The following is an 18783-nucleotide window of genomic DNA, read 5'->3' on the forward strand; positions in this document are numbered from 1 at the left end:
ACATAAGCTTATGTACATAATATATACACGAGTATACATAATCAAATACATTATTATTTTGAATAAACTGTTATCTGTTAGATCAATTAAGAATAAGAAAAATAAAAGTTTTTATTTTCACTTATTCTATTTCTTTTTTTTAAAATAACTTTTTTAAAAAGATTTTATTTATTTATGTTTAGAGAGGGAAGGGAAAGGGGGAGAGAGAGAGAGGGAGAGAGAGAGAGAGAGAGAGAGAGAGAGAAACATCAATGTGTGGTTGCTGGGGGCCATGGCCTGCAACCTAGGCATGTGCCCTGACTGGGAATCGAACCTGCGATGCCTGGTTCACAGCCCATGCTCAATCCACTGAGCTACACCTGCCAGGGCTCACTTATTCTATTTCTGTTCTTCTTTTCTTTATGTTCCACCAAGTTTTTGACCTATATATTATCTTTCTCCTCTCTAAAACATTTCTCGTAAGGCAAGTCTACTGGCAACAAATTACCTGAATTTGTGTTTGTCTGAGAAAGTCTTTATTTCTTGTTTACTTTGAAGGAGAATTTTGCAGGATATAGAAGTCAAGGTCTTTTCTCTCAATATTTTAAGTCTTTCTCTCCACTCTCTTCTTGCTTGCATGGTTTCTGAGGAGAAGTTAGATGTAATTTTTATCTTTGTCCCTCCATAGGTAAGATGTTCCCCACTCTAGCTACTTTTAGCATTTTCTTTATCTTTGATTTTGTATAATTTGAAAATGATAAGACTAGGTGTAGTTTTCTTGAGCATTTATCCTGTGTGATGTTTCCTGAGTTTCCTGGATCTGTGGTTTGATGTCTGACATTAATTTGGGGTAAATTCTCAATCATCACTGTTTCAAATATTGCTTCTGCTCTTTTCTTCTTCTTCTTCTACTATTCTCATTATATGTATTTTAAGCATGTAGTTGTCCCACAGTCCTTGGATAAGTTTTTTCCATATTTTTTCAGTCTTTGTTCTCTTTGCTTTTTAGTTTTTGAGGATCGTACTGATATGTCCTCTAGCTCAGAGATCCTTTCCTCAACCATGTCTAATCTACTAATAAGCCCACCAAAGGTGTTCTTCATTTCTGTTGCAGTATTTTTTTTATCTCCAGCACTTCTTTTGGGTTCTTTCTTAGGATTTCCATTTCTCTGCTTACACTGCCCATCTGTTCTTGCATAATGTTGATTTTACCTATTAGAGCCCTTAGCATATTAAATTCCCTATCTGATAATCCCAATATCCTTGCCATGTCTGGTTCTGGTGCTTACTATCTCTTCTAATTCTTTTTTGCTTTTTATATATGCCTTGTAATTTTTTCTTGCTAGCCAGACATGATGTACTGTGTAAAAGGAAGTACGGTAAACAGACCTTTAGTAATGTGGCTGTAAGGTGTGGGGGGGAGGGGAAGCATTCTACAGCCCTATGATTAGGTCTCCATATTTTAGTGAGCCTATGTCTCTTGACTGGGAACATCACAAGTGTTTCTCAGATTCTTTTTCCTCCTCCTCTAGGTGGGATACAATGGTTAAAGTGGGCTGGAGTGGGTATTTTCTTTTCCTCGGGTTAGTTTCTGATCATTCCCCAGCAAGTTAGACTCCAGTTGACTAGTTTTGCCTGTGGGCAGGCTTTCTTAAGATATTTCAAAATGACTCCTTTTCTCCTTCCCCTACCAGGAACCTGAGGAAATTTTTCTCTGACATTTACTGTGGGAATCTGGTCAAGCTGCTGGAAGAAAAATGTCACAATATTTTGGAGACCTCCCATGACTGCATCTCCCAGATGTTAATTCCCAGAGTTGTCCAGACTGCGCTTCCAGCAATCTATCAATTACAATTCAGCTGGTGGGTCTCTGTTCCAGTAAGCTCTGGTGAACTGTATTTTTTCACCTGTCTTTCCAATTTTGGGGTCAGGAGATTTGTTCTATGTCCTCCCTCCTCTTATGGATCCAAGAAGAGTTGCCAATTTCTCTGTCTTTTTACTTTTACTTGTTAGAACAAAGTGGTGATATCTAAGCTCCTTACATGGGAAACTGGAAGTTCAAATTATACACTTTAAATGGGTAAAATTTATGATATGTAAATTTTACCTTGATAAAGATGTTTTAAAATTTTGGACAAGTAAAAGCTGAAAAAAACTCCCCACACATTTTGCAGTTTATAACTCCAACAATACAGCTGGAGGCTGAAATTAGAGAGGCAGCCATCTCTTCACCTATGACCAACTCCTGTGTTTTCACTTACTGTTTTTAAAGAATTACTACAGTAGTTAGTATACCCTAATTAGGTGAAGGCAAGGAAATGTCATTCAGTTACTCATAGCCTTATCCCCAAGACACTTGATTCTTTAGAGCCCCCTTTCTGTCCTGGCTCAATCACCCCTATGAGTTCCTGGAAAACGAAATGAGCACAGATCAAGGGTACATCGTCTCAAAAGTCACCTAGAAAACCTTTAGTTCAATTGGGGTGGAAGTCCCAGAAAAGAAGAATTTTCTCAAAAGTACTTAGGTCTTGCCTATGGTCATCTTAGTGCAATCTCCAAACTTGAAGATGCTACCTTCTGACAGTTAAACTAGTAAAATTGAACACAACATAAAAAATAGCTAATGGAAGAGGAAATATGCCACATAAAGAAATAGGTATAAGTGTCTTCCTGATAAGAATCTTGAGAAACCCCTATTCATTATTAATTCATTTGTACATTTAATAATTTACTGAGGATTCATTATGTGCCAGTCACTGTGCCAAGTACTAAGATATAAGCTTTCCTGAAATGTATAATCTAGAGGAACTATCAAAGTTTCATAAGAAGTATACATTTCATTGAATCTGGGATATAACTGAAGAAATCAGCAACCAAATTAATGATTGTAATATATCAAGTTCTTATGACATGTATATGTTAGTTCAGGATAAATGGAGCAAAAAAATTGAACCTGGATAGTATGAATTTGGCAGTGTTTATTTAATAGTCTTTGAGAGAAAACTAAGGGTAAGATACAAATATTCCAGCAATAGACAAATGATACTATAAAATAGCCTAGCTCCTTAAAAATGGATTTTCCTTAATTTTATTCCTAAACTCCCTCCCACCAGAGCAGGTAACTTGCCCATTCCAATCCATCCTCAACCCAGGGGCCAAAATGATCTTTTAAAAATACAAATATGATCCTTTCACCCTTTAGTGATTTCCCATAGCTCAGGAATGGGAAGACCTAGAACACACAGCATGATTTGGCTTTAATACAATGTTTGTAGATCACTCTCCAGCTACCCTTCCCCCTCACTCAAGTCATACGGGCTTTCTCTACTCTTCCAGGGAGCCAAACTCCTTTTCATTTCAGAACCTACTGTCTGTCCCTTTTTACAGAAAGCTCTTCTTCCCTCTTTGCCTGATTAATGCATACTTATCTCTCAGGTCTTCCTGAGAAAGGGCTTCTCTGACTTCTCAGGCCAGATCAGATCCCCTGTTTTACACTCTGATTACATGGTAGGTATTATTTTCCTTCATTGTACTAGCACCATTCTAATGATCTAACCATGTGTGTGATTATGTGATTACTATCTTACTCCTACAAAACTATAAACTTCATGAGGGCAGGCAATGTACCTATTCTGTCTACAGTGCCTGACACAGTATGTGCAAATTTTCTTGGAAAGAACAAGGAGGGAGATAAGAAGGAAAGAAGGAGGAAATGAAATAGGGAAGCAGGCAGAGAGAAAGCAGAAAGGGAGGAATGGAGATCCCAATGAGGCTAATTGGGAAGATATTTGATTCTTCATCTCTAGCGGGGAAAGCTGGAAGAGTCAAATGTAGCTCTTCCCTGAGGCCTCAATGCTTAAAGGCAGAAGTTGAACATCTGAATTTTTTCCATGGGATAATAATGCTCAGTTCATACCACAGAAATAGGTCCAAATGGGTCATCAGAGCAAAGGGGGTCTTAGGTGAGTATTAGGTATTGAGCAAAATGAGAATGTAAAAACCAGGGAAGATGAGGGCAAATAAGAAATAATCTACCCAAATTCAAGAAATTGTAGGCCAAGGCCACCAGCTGGGCTTATTTCTTATACTTAGTGGCTTTTTATGCACGAGCAAAGAAGAATCTGATTAAAAGGTCATAAACCAAACACATATTTGCCATATGAGGACAAAAAAGGGGCCACATACTAAACCTGACAAACTCAGAGGCTGAGAGTAACCACACAGGATGGATGGTCTGAACATAAAAGTTCCTAACTAAAAGGGAAGCATAGCAGGTAGTCACATCCTAGGCCTGTAGCTTTCTTGACAAAGAACAATCTTTAGTAAGCTACTAAAGATTGAACCACATGTACTTAACTACATGTACTTAAGTAAGCCTGTCTATTGTCTTTTCACATCTAAAATAACACACCTCTGGAATGTCAGAGCAATCTCATTTTCAAGATCCCTCAGGGTACACCCACAGCACCTGAGCAGAGACCACAGAACTCCTCATTGTTAAGTTGTTCCCCGAATACCATCTCCATATGGAGATGTTCATTGTTAACTATCCTATACCCACCAATGCAAGAGAAGTATGTATCTCTCCTTTTACTCTTTATCCAGTCTCAGAGATTTCCCCACTTTGCTTTCTCATGCCTCCCTAACCTACCACCAGGGAATTTCACGTAACGCTCCTCCACATACACAGTGTCTCTCTTGTCTTTTAACTCATATTTCAGATTTGGTAGGCCTATTCTAAATTATAATGCTATGCATAAATTTTTCACTTTCCAATACACCTTTCTATATTCCTCCCACTTGTTTAACCACATGACATGCCTCACCGTTTTCCAAAACAGGGGTGACTCCCATGGTGTCTGGATCATCCATAGCATCTAGATTCTTCAAAACATCTGTCTCAGGTGGTGGCTTTCGTATGAGCATGCTGGAAGTTGAAGCTTCCGCATCTGAGAAACAACATCTTTAGGTCACCCTCAAGGTGGGATTCAGGAAAGGAAGTGCTCCTTATCCACTTGCATTTTCTCTATGCCTCTCAGCTATCCAGGGCTTTTATTTTCATAAATTCAGTGAAAAGTTTGAGAAGTGATGACTCTTCTCAACAACTACCTTACCTCCAAAAGGTTCTGCTTCTTTGACATAAATGGGAAAAAGCAGAATATGTAACTAGATTCTTTGAGACTGGGGTAGAAGAGAAAGCCAGTTTTCTTCGGAACTCTTTATTTGACAGATTTGGGGATATCAATTACAATGGCAATGAGGACTCCCATAGATGAGCCCAGAAAGGTTGAAATAATTCACAAAGGACAAGAAATCAACTACTGGCTCATGTACTATAAATCTCATTTTCCCTCAATTCCCAAGTCCTCCTTATCTGCCCAGGGCTTATCCCCCTCATATCAGGCCAAAATTTCACCTGATACTTGTACCAGGAAAAAAACGACTGAGTGATATATATTTTATCATCGTGGGGGTGAAATAAACAAGGTCAGTTGACACCTAAAGCCTGCGTTTACACTAGTAAGTCTCACATCCTGTATTGAAACTCTCTTCAAGAGAACCCATTCTGTCACTAGGATGATCAGGAGACAATGGTACCTGTTCTCTGAGGAGTCGTGACTACCTGGCGAGATTGAATCACACACATGAAAAATTTCAGATGCCATTCCTCTTTACGCATGGCTATCTCCTAGAAACAGAAAGAGTTTAATCCAAATGAACAGAGTTGTGAAATGATTAAGATGGACGTAAGTGTCACAAACCAGGTATGCTCAAACCTAACAGCCTTTACAACCTGGCAGTCTAAAACTCAGCATATGAAGTGTTACAAATAATCTATATGCATACTTTTCAACATGCAAAATCCACTGAATACAGCAAACATCTCCTTTTCCCAGCTGCTAAGAGCAGCTAAAAGGCTGGGGGCCTCCAAAGGCTGCCATTCTTCAAGTCTGAGCTCAGACTGTGGTTCTCATCTGGGTCTCGAGTGCGGGATGAAACATTTCTCCTAGACATCTAGACAGGGTCTGGGTCAGAGGCCCAATGAGTTGAGAGGCTTGGTTAAAAGCCTGAATGAACAAACATATTTCTTCCGATTATTTTCTCTTAAAAAGTAGGGCACGGATTACAAGTTAATCAGTTCGGTCACAGGGACAACATCAGGGTCATTTAGTTCTTCAGTGGGCAGACCCCCTTGGTCCTTTCCTCTCATTACTCTGAAAAGTAGATCTCTGGTGGACCCCCCAATAGCTTTCCTCACACCTACGCTTGTGTTTTAAACTCCTCCAGAGTTCTGCAAGGTTCTACAGGTTTAAAGTCTAACCAATGCCAATCCCGAGCTTTTATTTTCCTTTTCCCAAACGGCCAATCGAGCATGATGTGGTGCAAATAGTGCAGGGCTACAAGTTAAAGAAACTTGTTTTCTAATCCCAGATCTTCCATGCACGTTTTAACTTTGGGAAATGACTTCACTTCTCTGAAACTATTAGACTAAATAAACTATCTCCCAAAACCTGTACAAGCCCTAACATTCTGTGATTTTTAATAATACACAATATAGCCTGAGCTTGATTTAGCTTTCAGGTCTTCTATCTGCCAAGGTGGCCACAGGTGCTCGCGGATAAAAGGCCAAGGAGAGCTGTCACGGAAACCCGAGCTATAAGCAAAAATCGCCCAGCGGAACCAGAAAACGGCGGGTAAGGGAGTGAGGGGAACCGAGAAAAGCGAAGGACTAAAGGCGCACTAACAGTATATTCCGAGAACACGAAAAAGCCCAACGGAAAGGGGAACAGGGAAATTATGACTACAGCCTTAGATGCTTCCTTGGTTTCTGAGGCCTCGCCATACTGCGCAGGCGTTCCGCGGGCCCTTAACTGTGCTCTTTGACCTTCCGCCCAACCCCCTTCCTCCACAGCCACCGAGCTGCTCTTCCGGCGTTGTGGAGGCGATTCCGGTTCGCGGCCGTTCCCGGGTTTTGCGTTTCGCGCCCGGCCGGAAACCCCTTCGTATAGCAGCCGGTTCCGGTTCGGTGAGTGGCGGCGGGAAGCTGGGGGAGGGGTGAGGATGGAGGGATCCTTGGCCGGGAGGCAGTGCCGCTCCGAGCCCCGCAACCTGGGCTGGGCTAGGCGGAAGCGGGGACGGCAGTGGGGACGGGATTTTCTCCTCTGCCCCGCCCCCTGGGACCACCTCCCCTCCCTCCTGATGTCCGCTGGCGGAGGTCTGGCCGGTGGTGGTTAGTTAGGCTCCCCGAGGCCGTTTCTTCAGGCCTTTTACTCCTGGTCGGTGGGGAGACGGTCTCCCTGCCATTACGGCACCCCCTATCTCAGCGTCCAGTTCTCCTGCTGGGGGAACGGGCCGGTTGGGATTTCGGGGCTTTCCCGCCAGAGCAGGGTCATCTCTCAGGGGAAGGCTCTTTTCACCGGGAAGCTCAGCTTTCTGTTACACCTGCTTCATCTCCCGCCTTCCTTCAGACCTGAATGATTTGTCTCTACTACTTCTGCGTCTCCGCAAACATTTCTCCAACTCTTTCACTCTGTGGTATCTCCCTGAGATGTGATACTGCTAGTGCCACCACCAGAAAGAAACGTCTGGACCCTTCTGCCCAGGTTATGAAAATCCCCTTAACTGCCACAGTTTACTTACCTAGCTCATCGCCTTCTGGTAATTCCCTTGAACTGTCTCTTGCTTGGTGTACCCTAACGTGGTCTCTCTGGATGTATGCCCAGTTTCTCTTGAGCTTGGTGATTTCTGCTTATCGGTGCCTCTGCAGTATTTGCACTTATCTTCTTGGCAATAACTTGCTCCTTTATCACTTTCAAGTCAGCCTTGTTAAAGTCATTTCATTTCATGTTTGGTACACTTCTTATATTTGGGGTGGTGGTGATTCTTACAAAATTTATGTAAAACCTTTTATAGGCTACCAACTATTTGACTTAGGGTCCTTGTTCTAATTGGATATTCTGGATGGAAAAGACAGGATCATCGCCTAAATCTTTATTCTTTATAACGATAATTTGTGTTAAGGACATATATTGAAAGATAAATTACAGTAAACTTGAAATTACAGTTACAGTTACAGTAAGTAACTCTTTAAGCGTGGTTCCTGAACTTTTCTCCAATTTAGAGATTCCTGCCCTTTCTCCTAGCCTCTAGTTCCATTGTGGAAGCCTCATTCATTTCATCTTCTGAAGCCTCATTCATTCTTACCTGATTCCAATTAATTATCCCAACTGCAAAGAAGGTCTTCATATCACCCATCTGATGAGTTAAGTCTAGAGGGAGGAAAAGGATTTAAAAAAACAGGTTCTGCTACTTCAGGCTAAGGTGATGTAATCCTTAACGACTGCTTTGGAAGTCTTTTCTTTACCTGACTCCCACACCTACCAATTGTACCAGCTTTATTTTCTTGCTGTAAGTATCCATTTATGGATCTGACTTCCTCCAGCAGACAGTAAGCTTCTCAGCAGCAGGGACCAATTCTTATTCTTTTAATCCCAAGTACTTTGTATGTAATTGTTCAGTAAATGTTTGTGTGTGAAAGAAGTTGAATGCTTAGTGTTTAAGGTGCTAGAGTGTTAAAGTGTTTCAGGCATTCAAGCCTAATTGGGAGAGTTACATATAAAAATGTCAAAAGCAGAAACATGGTGATAGGGTACAAACTGTATCCCATACAGAGTTTTCCCAAGTTCAGAGTAGGGTGATTCAAATGCTCACCTCCACACCCTTTTCATATCATAAATTGTTCAAACTACATCTTGGTTCTGGATAAAGCTAATTGTACAGTGGTTCTCTATAGTATGCATTTTCCAGTAACTTTATACCTCTCAACATTCTCTTTTATAATCACCTCTTTGCATGTGAGCTTCTAGATGTTTTACCATACTAGTTACATTCTGTTACTGTCAGGAGTTTGCCATTTTTTTCTTTCAGATATCCTATTATCTTCTGTTCAGTTACTAACTTCACTTCACCTGAATATATGTAACTGCCTATGTTCTTTCAGTAAAATATATGACCAATGTGAACTAGGAAATGAGTTACTAGAATACTTTCCTTTTTTAAAAAAGATTTTACTTATTTATTTTTAGAGAGGGGAAGGGAGAGGGAATGAAACATCAGTGTGTGAGAGAAACATTGATCAGTTGCCTTTTGCACACCGCAACTGGGGACCTGACCCACAACCCAGGCATGTGCCCTGATTGGGAATTGAACCAGCAACCTTTTGGTTCACAGGGTGGCTCTCAATCCACTGAGTCACACCAGCCAGGGCTAGAATACTTTTCTTAAAAGAAGACAATTTTGACGCTTGCAAGAATGTGGTGGCATCAAAGGTTCCAGATCCAGCATTTCATGTTGAGTCTTGGGATTAAATATCCCTTCTCCCAATGTAACTACAAAGTGGCAAAAAGAAGGTATCATAGGCACACTGAAGCTGTTTGTATTAAAATGTAAATTTGGGGCTTTAATTATTAAAATGATGAAACAGCAGGGATTTCCCAGAGTTAGCTAGGGATTACTTTTATCTTGCTAAAGTGTATGAATCCTTAAACAGGATATGTTCAAGAATGTGAAGTTTTGTAATGTCGAAAGTTCATTTGCTTGGAAATCGAGATACCTAGATTTTTTTTAATATATATATTTTAAGATTTTATTTTATAGAAAGGGAAAGGGAGAGAGAAAGAGGGAGAGAATCATCAGTGTGTGGTTGCCTCTCATGCGGGCCCCACTGGGGACCAGGCCTATAGCCCAGGCATGTGCCCTGACTGGGAATCAAACTGGTGACCCTTTGGTTTGCAGGCCACACTCAATCCACTGGCCTACACCTGCCAGGGCCCTAGATTTTTGCTTTCCCTTCTCCATCTGTGTAATTTTAGGCAAGTCATTTAACCTCTCTAGACATAATCTCTAAAATTCTTCAATTTCTTGTTTGCTTCCTTTTTTACATCTAGCTCAGTAGTGCAAAAGAAGTTAAAATAGGTATTCTGCTGGACAATAGGCTTTTAAATTGGCATTTTTAATGTGACAGAAAGACTAGTGATGACAATTATGAAATGGCTTGATACAGTGAAATGTGGAAAAGCTACTGCTAGTTTATTAACTGATGGGATTTTTCCCCCTTAACCTGAGACCCATGGAATTCTGCTTTATTAAAAAAGAAAGAAGGGGGAAAGAGCAACAGGGAGGATTTCCAGGTAGAAGCTTTATGCTAAGTAAGCATTTGCAAACATATATAAAGCCTAAATAAATTTAAGGCTCAAATCCTTTGGGAATCCTCCCTGGCAAGACTAGGTAATCAGATGATTACTCTGCTTAGTCTGTAGCTGTGCCAAAAACAGCTGAAGCAGCCTTTCTTTGTGTGTGCACTTTGTTATTGTGACCATAAAAAATGCGTGTTATCATTCACCAGTCTCCTTAGTAGATCGAAGCCCTGATATAGCTATGTGGTCATTGAAGTACTCAGTCTTTTTAAAAAATATGGTGATAAGATTATGAGTAGTATAAGTGTGCCTATCATCATCCCTACTCTCCTCTTGGAAATCTGCCAAGAAGCATGTGTACCACGGGGATGTTTATTAACCTAATTCCAAGGAGTTAGGCTTTTAACTTCCTTTTTCTGGAAAATTAGATCCATCAGAGGAGAAAGTAATTTCATATGGGCAAAGGGGCTTTGGTTTTTAGCACTTTGATTAATGACGGGGGAGAAAGTACTTAGTACAACTGCAAAGTATTCCTTGACTGTCCTCAGAATATCAGTAGCTTTATGGTTGGCTACTGAGTGAGATGTGCATGGAAGACAAGTCAGTAAGACCACCACTAGAGCTGTGACTTGTTTATGAAATGGTTCAGCATGAGGTAATGGCAAGAGCAATGGATTGGGGATGATTTCTTGGTTGTAATTTCAGTGTAGTCACTAACCAACTTGATGACCATATGCAAGTAAATCTCCAAAGGGTTGGCTTTCCCAATTTGCCTCTTGCTATAGTATTTTGTGATTCTGTGGGTAATCTATAATTGCTGTTTAGTATAGCACAGATTGCAGAACTGTTTAAAACTACTTCAGGCCAGTTTTAGTTCTCCTGCTTCCCATCAAGTCAAATCTTACCACTTTATGTTTTTCTCTACTAGAAACAGAAACATCACTTCTGACTGACTTCCTATTATGTAACTAAATGAAGGAGATATTTCAGTGTGTAACATTTCTGTTTTCTGTCTTCTTTTATAGGATGTTGTATCTCTGCTAAAGTCAGTGATGTGAAAAGACCTGACATGGGTAAGACTATGAAGTAGTCATTCAGTCCTTCTGGTTACTCTGGTTAGTTAAGCTGGCGTGAAAGAATGGGTTTTCCTAACATTTTTTTGTTTGGATTTTTGTGCTTAATAACTTTAAAGCAGATTTCATACTAATTATGTAATACAGCATACCAGACAATTTTCTTTTGCTTGATACATTGTTTATAGCATTGTTTGTAAGTATTTTCTCGTTCATTTTATTGAAAAAGCCGAATACATGCTAGCAGACATTTACTATGTACCGGGCCTTGTTCTAAGCACTTAAAATATATTCATTTAGTTTTTTGCAGTTGCCTTTCAAGGGTATCTGTAACACCTACAAAATAGGTACTGCTATTATCTTAATTATATCAATGAAGAAACTGAGACACAGAGGTTAGTAAACTTGCCTAGGGTCACACAACTAGAACTGTCAGAGCCAGGATTTAAACTCGGGTAGCCTGGTTCTGGAGTCCTTGTCCTTTAGTACTGTGTTATATTGGGTTGGCCAAAAGCTTCATGTATTTTTTTTTTTCTGTATGGCTCTAGTAGTGCTTAGTTGTCTTTAATGTTATTTGAAAAAATTTTGTTAGATTGTGATATCAACACACATTATTAAAAAAATTTATCAAAATTGGTGAATTTTTGTGTAGCCATTTTAATATTGAAGGTGGAAAAATACACAACATTTTTGGCATAATTTGCTTTATTCAAGAAAGATAAAAATGCTACTGAAACACAAAAAAATATTTGTGAGGTATATGAAGAAGGTGTTGTGACTAATCGAACATGTCAAAAGTGATTTGCAAAGTTTCTTGGTACTGTTGACATTTTGGCCAAATAATTCTTTGCTGTGGGGTTGTGTTATACATTGGAGGATGTTTAGCAGCACCCCTGGCCTGTACCCACTAGAAGCCAGTCATGGGAGATAGCTGTCACTAAGAATTTCCAGATCAATAGAGTTACTGGTGAAAATGAAAAATGTGTCTTTTATTTTACGGAGAAAACTAAATGGACTTTTTGGGCAACCCACTACTTCCTTCTATATGATAAATAATTTGACTAAGGAAAATTTTAAACTTTATTTAGCTAGTGGCACTGACTGGAACATTTTGCACTGTTCTTAGTGCCTCATGTTTGTAAAGAGGATCAGTATAAGGTCAGTAGCCAAAGTAAGAATAGGTTGAAAATCTATACAGTTAGATCTTACAACATTCTCTCTGTCCCTTGTAAATTCACATTAGTCTTAATCTGTAGTTTTTGTTTTTTCCTCTTGCTTTGTCTACCTTTTCTCTCTCTTGGTCCTTTGTTTACCATTTTTCTCACTGATGATATGTCATTGAGTTCCCTTACTCTCATTTCTTCCTGCGTTCTACCTCTTTTATAACAAGTTAACAAAGGTCTCAAAAAATGGCTAACCAGTAAGATTCTGCCATAATATTACAGTGCTTGAGCTGATGTCTTTTAAGAGCCATATGAATAAATGTTGCTTTTTGCAGAAAAATTTTTTTATTAATTTTTATTTTTTAAATGTTTAAAAATACTTTTTAAAAATTATTTATTTATTTATATTTAGAGAGAGGGGGAGGGAGGGAGAAAGAAATGGAGAGAAACGTCGATGTGTGAGAGATACATTGATGGGCTACCTTTTGCGCGCCCTCAGCTGGGTACCTGTCTTGCAACCCAGGCATGTGCCCTGACTGGAAATCGAACCTGCAACCTTTTAATTTGCAGGCGGGTTCTCAATTCACTGAGCCAAACCAGCCAGAGCTGATGAAATTTTAAAGCACTTTTTTGAGTTAAGACAGAAGAAAAACTAATGTTAATAAGTGTTTTTTGAATGATGAAATTTTCCTCTCATTTTTTTATACTTAACATTTATATGTAGCTACAACATTAAAACTTTTTTGGGGGGGAAATTTCATTATTTTAAAAACTTTGAATTTAGCTGTTATACTTGTACAAGTTTTGAACTATTTGGTAGATGATCTTAATTAATTTTAAATGAGCCAGTTTCTGCACATGGGCCTCTTTTTTTTTTTTTTTTTTTTGACAGTTTTGAGATTTTTTTTGCCAATGCTTATTTATGAAGGGGATATTTTATTTAACTGTAGGGCTGGTCTTTGGGAATCATTTTCATTAGGTGAAGAGATTGGTTTATAGGAAAGTCGTTATTAAAGACCTGTGTGACCTGAACTAAGCTTAATCTGACTCTTTCCCCAGATGATATTGCTGATAGGATGAGGATGGATGCTGGAGAAGTAACTTTAGTGAACCACAACTCCGTATTCAAAACCCATCTCCTGTCACAAGCAGGTTTTCCAGAGGACCAGCTTTCACTTTCTGACCATCAGGTTAGGAATATTTTCTTCCTTTAATCAATTAATTATTTTGGCTTAAGTTTTCATTTGATGTAGTTTACATGCCAAACTCTAAAAATACAAGCACACATATAAACTTTTTAGAATCAGTGATTCTAATGTTTGGAGCGCTGTTGACATATTGCAGTTAAGACAAGAACCAGGCTATGCACGAGCTCTTTGACAGGAGTGCCTTTGAGAGAACGGTTGTTTCTCTGAGCATTACAATCACAGGCACCAAGGTCTGTGTTATTTTAAACTAGTATCTTAAAATTGCTGGCCATTAAGTGGGGTGTGTATATTTGTAAATATACAGCAGCTCTGAGGTTTCTCTGTGCTAGAAAGCTACGTTCTCAAGGAACCACTGTTAGAAATGCAGAATTTCAGGCTTTATCCCATACCTACTGAATAGGAATCTACATTTTAAAAAGTCTCCACTGAATTATATGTACATAAAAGTTTTGAGGAGCATAACTAATAAAGCAGTCTTTCTCAGTAGGAAAGACATTACTAATTTGTGTGAGGTGATTCTTTGCTGTGTAAATCTGGCCTAAGCATAGCAGAATATTTAGCATCCTTGGCCCCTGTGTACTAAATACCTGTAGCATCTGCCCCCAATAATTATTTTAATAACTGAATATACATGCACACATTTCCAGATTTATACTGATTGAAAACTCACTTTTCAAAAGAATCAAAACCAGGTTGATTTTGTCTGCCTTTCAATATATGATACAACTGGCTTTCAGAACAGGATATACCAAATGCATATTTACCTTCTAATGCCTATTTTTACCTCTTGAAGCCTCAGTCATTTCATCAGATTGTGTGTTTCCCTTTCTTATTAGTATGTTGTTTAATTTATAATATATAAAAATATAATTAATTAGATTAAATTCCGATATGTGTCATAATCTTGTTTAATGATACATTCTCTCTCAAAATATGATTTAAGAAAAATCTTCTGCTTTGTTTAGATATTACCTTCCAGGCAAGGAAATTTGGGCCGATCTTATACATGTTCTACAAGAAGTACAGCTTATAGTCAAAATTATTATGCAGGTATGACACATTACTTGGAGTCAAGACATTTATACCTTTCAGATTTCTTCCTAGCGTATCATTTGTGTTTACCATCTCTAAAAGTATGAAAGCATTGTCAAAAACAGCATAGCATTTTCTCCACTAAAATGTCATTTTAATTAGCTATGTGTGCATCTGTGTGTGTGTGGTTGCTATGATACTTTACTGTTCTAGTCTCAACTATATTTTAATGAAAAAGTTTTTTTAAATCTATTCCCCCTTTTATTCATAATGCCATTGTAAAAAGTACTACAGCTTTTTGTTTTAGATATGCTTATGTGATATAAAAGGTACTTGTTTTATATTGATTTAAAGCTCAGAGCTAGCCTATTTCTGTTCTGCTCGAAACCATGAATTCTGAAATTTTAATTCTGCCCAAGTTTACCCCTCCATCAGGGCAGGAAGTGTTAACTACATGTCTCTATCTAGCACCTGCCACAGCCATGCTTGCATATTTAAGGGCTTGCCTGTTTAACTTGTGACCCATGACAGAAGTCAGCATTCTGTAGGCTGTTCTAGCCCTGGTCTGCCTGACTTTCATCCTCCCTTCCTAAGTTTGGATTTCCAAAGATCTTCTGGCTCTGTCTTGGGGAAATGAAGAGTTATTCATTAGCCTCCTGGCTGTGTGACCCAGGAAGATTATAGTGTCTTCCCATGTCTTTCATTCCTCCTGCTTCACTCTCCTCATCTTACCACAAATACGGGAATACTAGTAATACCACTGAACCTGCCTCAGTGGGATTTTTGTAAGGATAAACTGAGATGATAAATATGAAATGCAAATAATAATTATTGTTGTTATTTGGCTTCCTCAGGATTCTTTGTCAGCAAGATGACATCTCCTCCCCTAAAAAGATGTTAGTATGATGCTCTTTTAGATTTATATTGTATTTAAATGTCATTTAGGTGGGTAGTAACTTATCTGGGCACTAGATTCCCTTTCCTGAGATGGGAGATGGTCCCCACATAGTATGTGCATAATTTATATAGTATGTGCATAGTATGTGCAGTTAATTTGATTCAAAAGTAACTTTGCCTTTATTACTGAAAAATCCTGGCCCTGGCTGGTGTGGCTTAATGGGTTGAGTGCTGGCCTGTGACCTGAAAGGTTGCTGGTTTGGGGCACATGCCTGGATTGTTGGCCTGGCCCCCAGTTGGGAACATGCGAGAGGCAAATAAATAAGAAAAATCCTTCCTGATGAGCAGAGAGCCTGAAGTCTGGCTTGATAGCTCATTATTAATCCTAAGGGAAGAACAATTGAGTGGATAATGAAATCAGATCATTAATACTTCCATTCAAACTCGTGTTGTGTTTCCTTATAATTTCATATCCTGACTTACCACTGGACAAAATATTTGCTTTTAGTTAAAAATAATTGCTCAATAATAAACAATTATATGAGAAATTATACCCAAAATCTGTTGATCATATTCAGCTCTTCCTTAACTCTGTTGCCTTTTCTTATTTTTAGCTCTGTGTACAGGCATAGTATACATTGTATGATTTGATACATATAATCTTCTGTTAGCCCAATATTTTTATTTTTCATTTGTTTACATGTGATTCTTCATATTTACCTTTTTCTGTTGATTTCTAATAATCCATGGAATTGATATGCACATTCACAATTCTTTATATGCAATTCCAAGTCTAAAGGCTCTGAAAACTAAAAATTGTTTTCGTAATTATTTGGCATCAAAACTTGACCTTAGTTCATTCTTTGGCAAAACCTACATGAACTAACATGAAACTATATATATTTTGTCTTTTACCTATCTCTGTAACTATGAGTATTTACATATTTTATACATATGTATCAATATGCTTGATTACGTCATGCTGCTTTAGATTATCCTTGGAAGCGCTATGTCATATATTCCAGGTTATCTTTCTAAAATTCCAAAATTTTTAACTCAGAAACAACTGAACCCAAGGGGCTACGATTTAGGATAATGGGCCTGGACTTCATTTGCTTTATTGCTTTCTCTATAGCTTAGGTCTCTTCTACCCTTGCCATTTTCAGCTGTTATAAATCACATGATTTAAAAACATTTGTATGTATAACATTTTTTCTTTTTCTTTTAAATTTCAGTAGACCTGTGATACTCATAAAGGTCTATCTGAGGTCATCTCAAATCGTCATATTCCTGTCTATGGTGATAGTTGATCAGATTTTTGGCTTTCTTCTCAGTTATGTGATTCTTGAGAGTTACATTTTTCCTATGTTTGTCCTTATACCACAAATTGATCTCCATACTAAAATCTAACACTGATGGCCCTGGCCAGTGTGTGGCTCAGTTGGTAGAAGCGTTGTCGTGTAACCAAAAGGTTGTGGGTGTGATTCCTAATCCCTGTAATACTGGTGTATACTGGTGTATACTGTCCCTGGTCTGGACCCTTGTGGGAGGCATCCAATCAGTGTTTCTCTCTCACATCGATGTTTCTCTCTTTCCCTTCTATTCTCTCTAAAAGCAATGAAAAATGTTCTTGGGTAAGGATAAAAAAAATTTACACCTATGTTTTATATCTCCTTTAAAGGCCATCTTTTTAGGAAGAGAAACTATATTCAGGATGATGACTAAAGAATAAGGACAGTGAATTGAATTTGACAGTAAAGCCTAATTGAAATGTTGATGCTGAGCTATTGGATTTATTCACTAAACCACCGCCTGAAGCAGTTTGCCTCTACCAGATCTCATCTAGTCCCTGACAAAACAGTCACAGACCTCTAAGGTCACTCCCTAGCAATCAGAATTTTAAATCTTGAATGCCAAGGGTCTCTATACCTTTTGTAATGTCTTTAATTCAAATCTACTTTTTACTGTACACTTTTTAAAACTTTCTTTGCTATACCCATTCTAACTCATTGCATGTCCTACAGAATTTTGTCTGTGCTATCTCCTTTGGATGTATTCTTTTCTGATAATCCCCACATTGATTTCTATGGTCAGTCACTTCGACCTTACTTCTTTTTTTTTAGATTTTATGTATTTGTTTTCAGAGAGAGGGGAAGGGAAGGAGAAAGAGAGGGAGAGAAACATCAGTGTTTGGTTGCTTCTCATGCACCCCATACTGGGGACCTGGCTCACAACCCAGGCATGTGCCCTAACTGGGAATCCAACCAGCGACTCTTTGGTTTGCAGGCTGGCACTCAGTCCACTGAGCCACATGAGCCAGGGCTGACCTTACCTCTTGATTGGTTAGACATGGGTCCCAAGTTTACCTGCCTTAGTTTTCTCATTCTGACTTTATTGGTATTTGTCTCCTTTCTCACCTTGCTATCCGTTTCTCCACCAAAATGAAAAGAAACACAGAAAAGCCCCAAACTTTAGAATGTAGGGTCCAGAGCTTCCTGCTTACTGCTTTACTGGATCTCCTTGATACAGAGTAGCCTTCTCAGTGGCACGTGACAGAGAGGCATGTCAACCTTTTAAAAAATCATCTTCTTAATCCATTTAAGATTAGACTATTAAAAACATTGATTTTAAAAAAATTGGAAAGCAGAGAATATGCAGTACTTTGAATATGCAATATTAACTTATTAATAATTTAGTGCTGCTCAGACTTCAAGACCTCTTGATTTTATTAAGATTGCAGTTGAAAAGAAAATTAAAACATTTTAAACCCTAAACAAAAAAGTAGAGTAAAATGATTTTGCTCATGCTTAGAATCTTTACCAGTGTCCTCTCTTTGGAAAATAAGTTCAATTATGTTGCCAAACTGGCATTTAGTAGGTGAGATGATTTAAAGAATCCTGCTATTTATAATAACTAAATAAATTCTAATGTTAACATAAGCTACTGTTGGTTACTTTCATTGTAAGTGATTCTCTGATACATGTTTTTTAAGATACAAAGTTTATTTCATATGTCCATAAAAGTATTGTCTGTCCTTGAAGAAAAATAATAGAGAAAAGTAGAAAATACCCATCATGTTATTATTGGAACACAGCCAAAATGAAATTTGTGGTGTAGGTGTATTTCCTTACAGTCTTATGTGTGTTTATGTGCTCATGATAATTAATCTTATTTGTGGCATAGGCAGCCCATTTCTTTTTTTTTTTTAAGGTTTTATTAATTTATTTATTTAGAG

The 18783-nt window shown here is 38.3% G+C and overlaps 2 protein-coding genes across 2 annotated transcripts in view; one reads left to right on the top strand and one right to left on the bottom strand.

Moving 5' to 3' along the window:
• Nucleotides 1–5674, bottom strand: part of PFKM (phosphofructokinase, muscle) — a 39082-nt gene extending 33408 nt beyond the window's left edge. The window contains exons 1-2 of the mRNA XM_028531745.2: nucleotides 5578–5674; nucleotides 4806–4928 (exon numbers count right to left, since the gene is read on the bottom strand). Coding sequence (XP_028387546.1) covers nucleotides 4806–4928; nucleotides 5578–5659 — 205 coding nt within the window. The 5' untranslated portion in view covers nucleotides 5660–5674. The remainder of the gene's footprint in view (nucleotides 1–4805; nucleotides 4929–5577) is intronic.
• A 1083-nt stretch (nucleotides 5675–6757) lies between these two features.
• Nucleotides 6758–18783, top strand: part of SENP1 (SUMO specific peptidase 1) — a 55236-nt gene continuing 43210 nt past the window's right edge. Inside the window, 5 exon segments of the mRNA XM_028531749.2 lie at nucleotides 6758–6872; nucleotides 6875–7006; nucleotides 11201–11248; nucleotides 13471–13601; nucleotides 14585–14669. Coding sequence (XP_028387550.1) covers nucleotides 6794–6872; nucleotides 6875–7006; nucleotides 11201–11248; nucleotides 13471–13601; nucleotides 14585–14669 — 475 coding nt within the window. The 5' untranslated portion in view covers nucleotides 6758–6793.

Source organism: Phyllostomus discolor, chromosome 2 (assembly GCF_004126475.2).
Source record: "Phyllostomus discolor isolate MPI-MPIP mPhyDis1 chromosome 2, mPhyDis1.pri.v3, whole genome shotgun sequence".
In the NCBI taxonomy this organism is placed as follows: Eukaryota; Metazoa; Chordata; class Mammalia; order Chiroptera; family Phyllostomidae; genus Phyllostomus; species Phyllostomus discolor.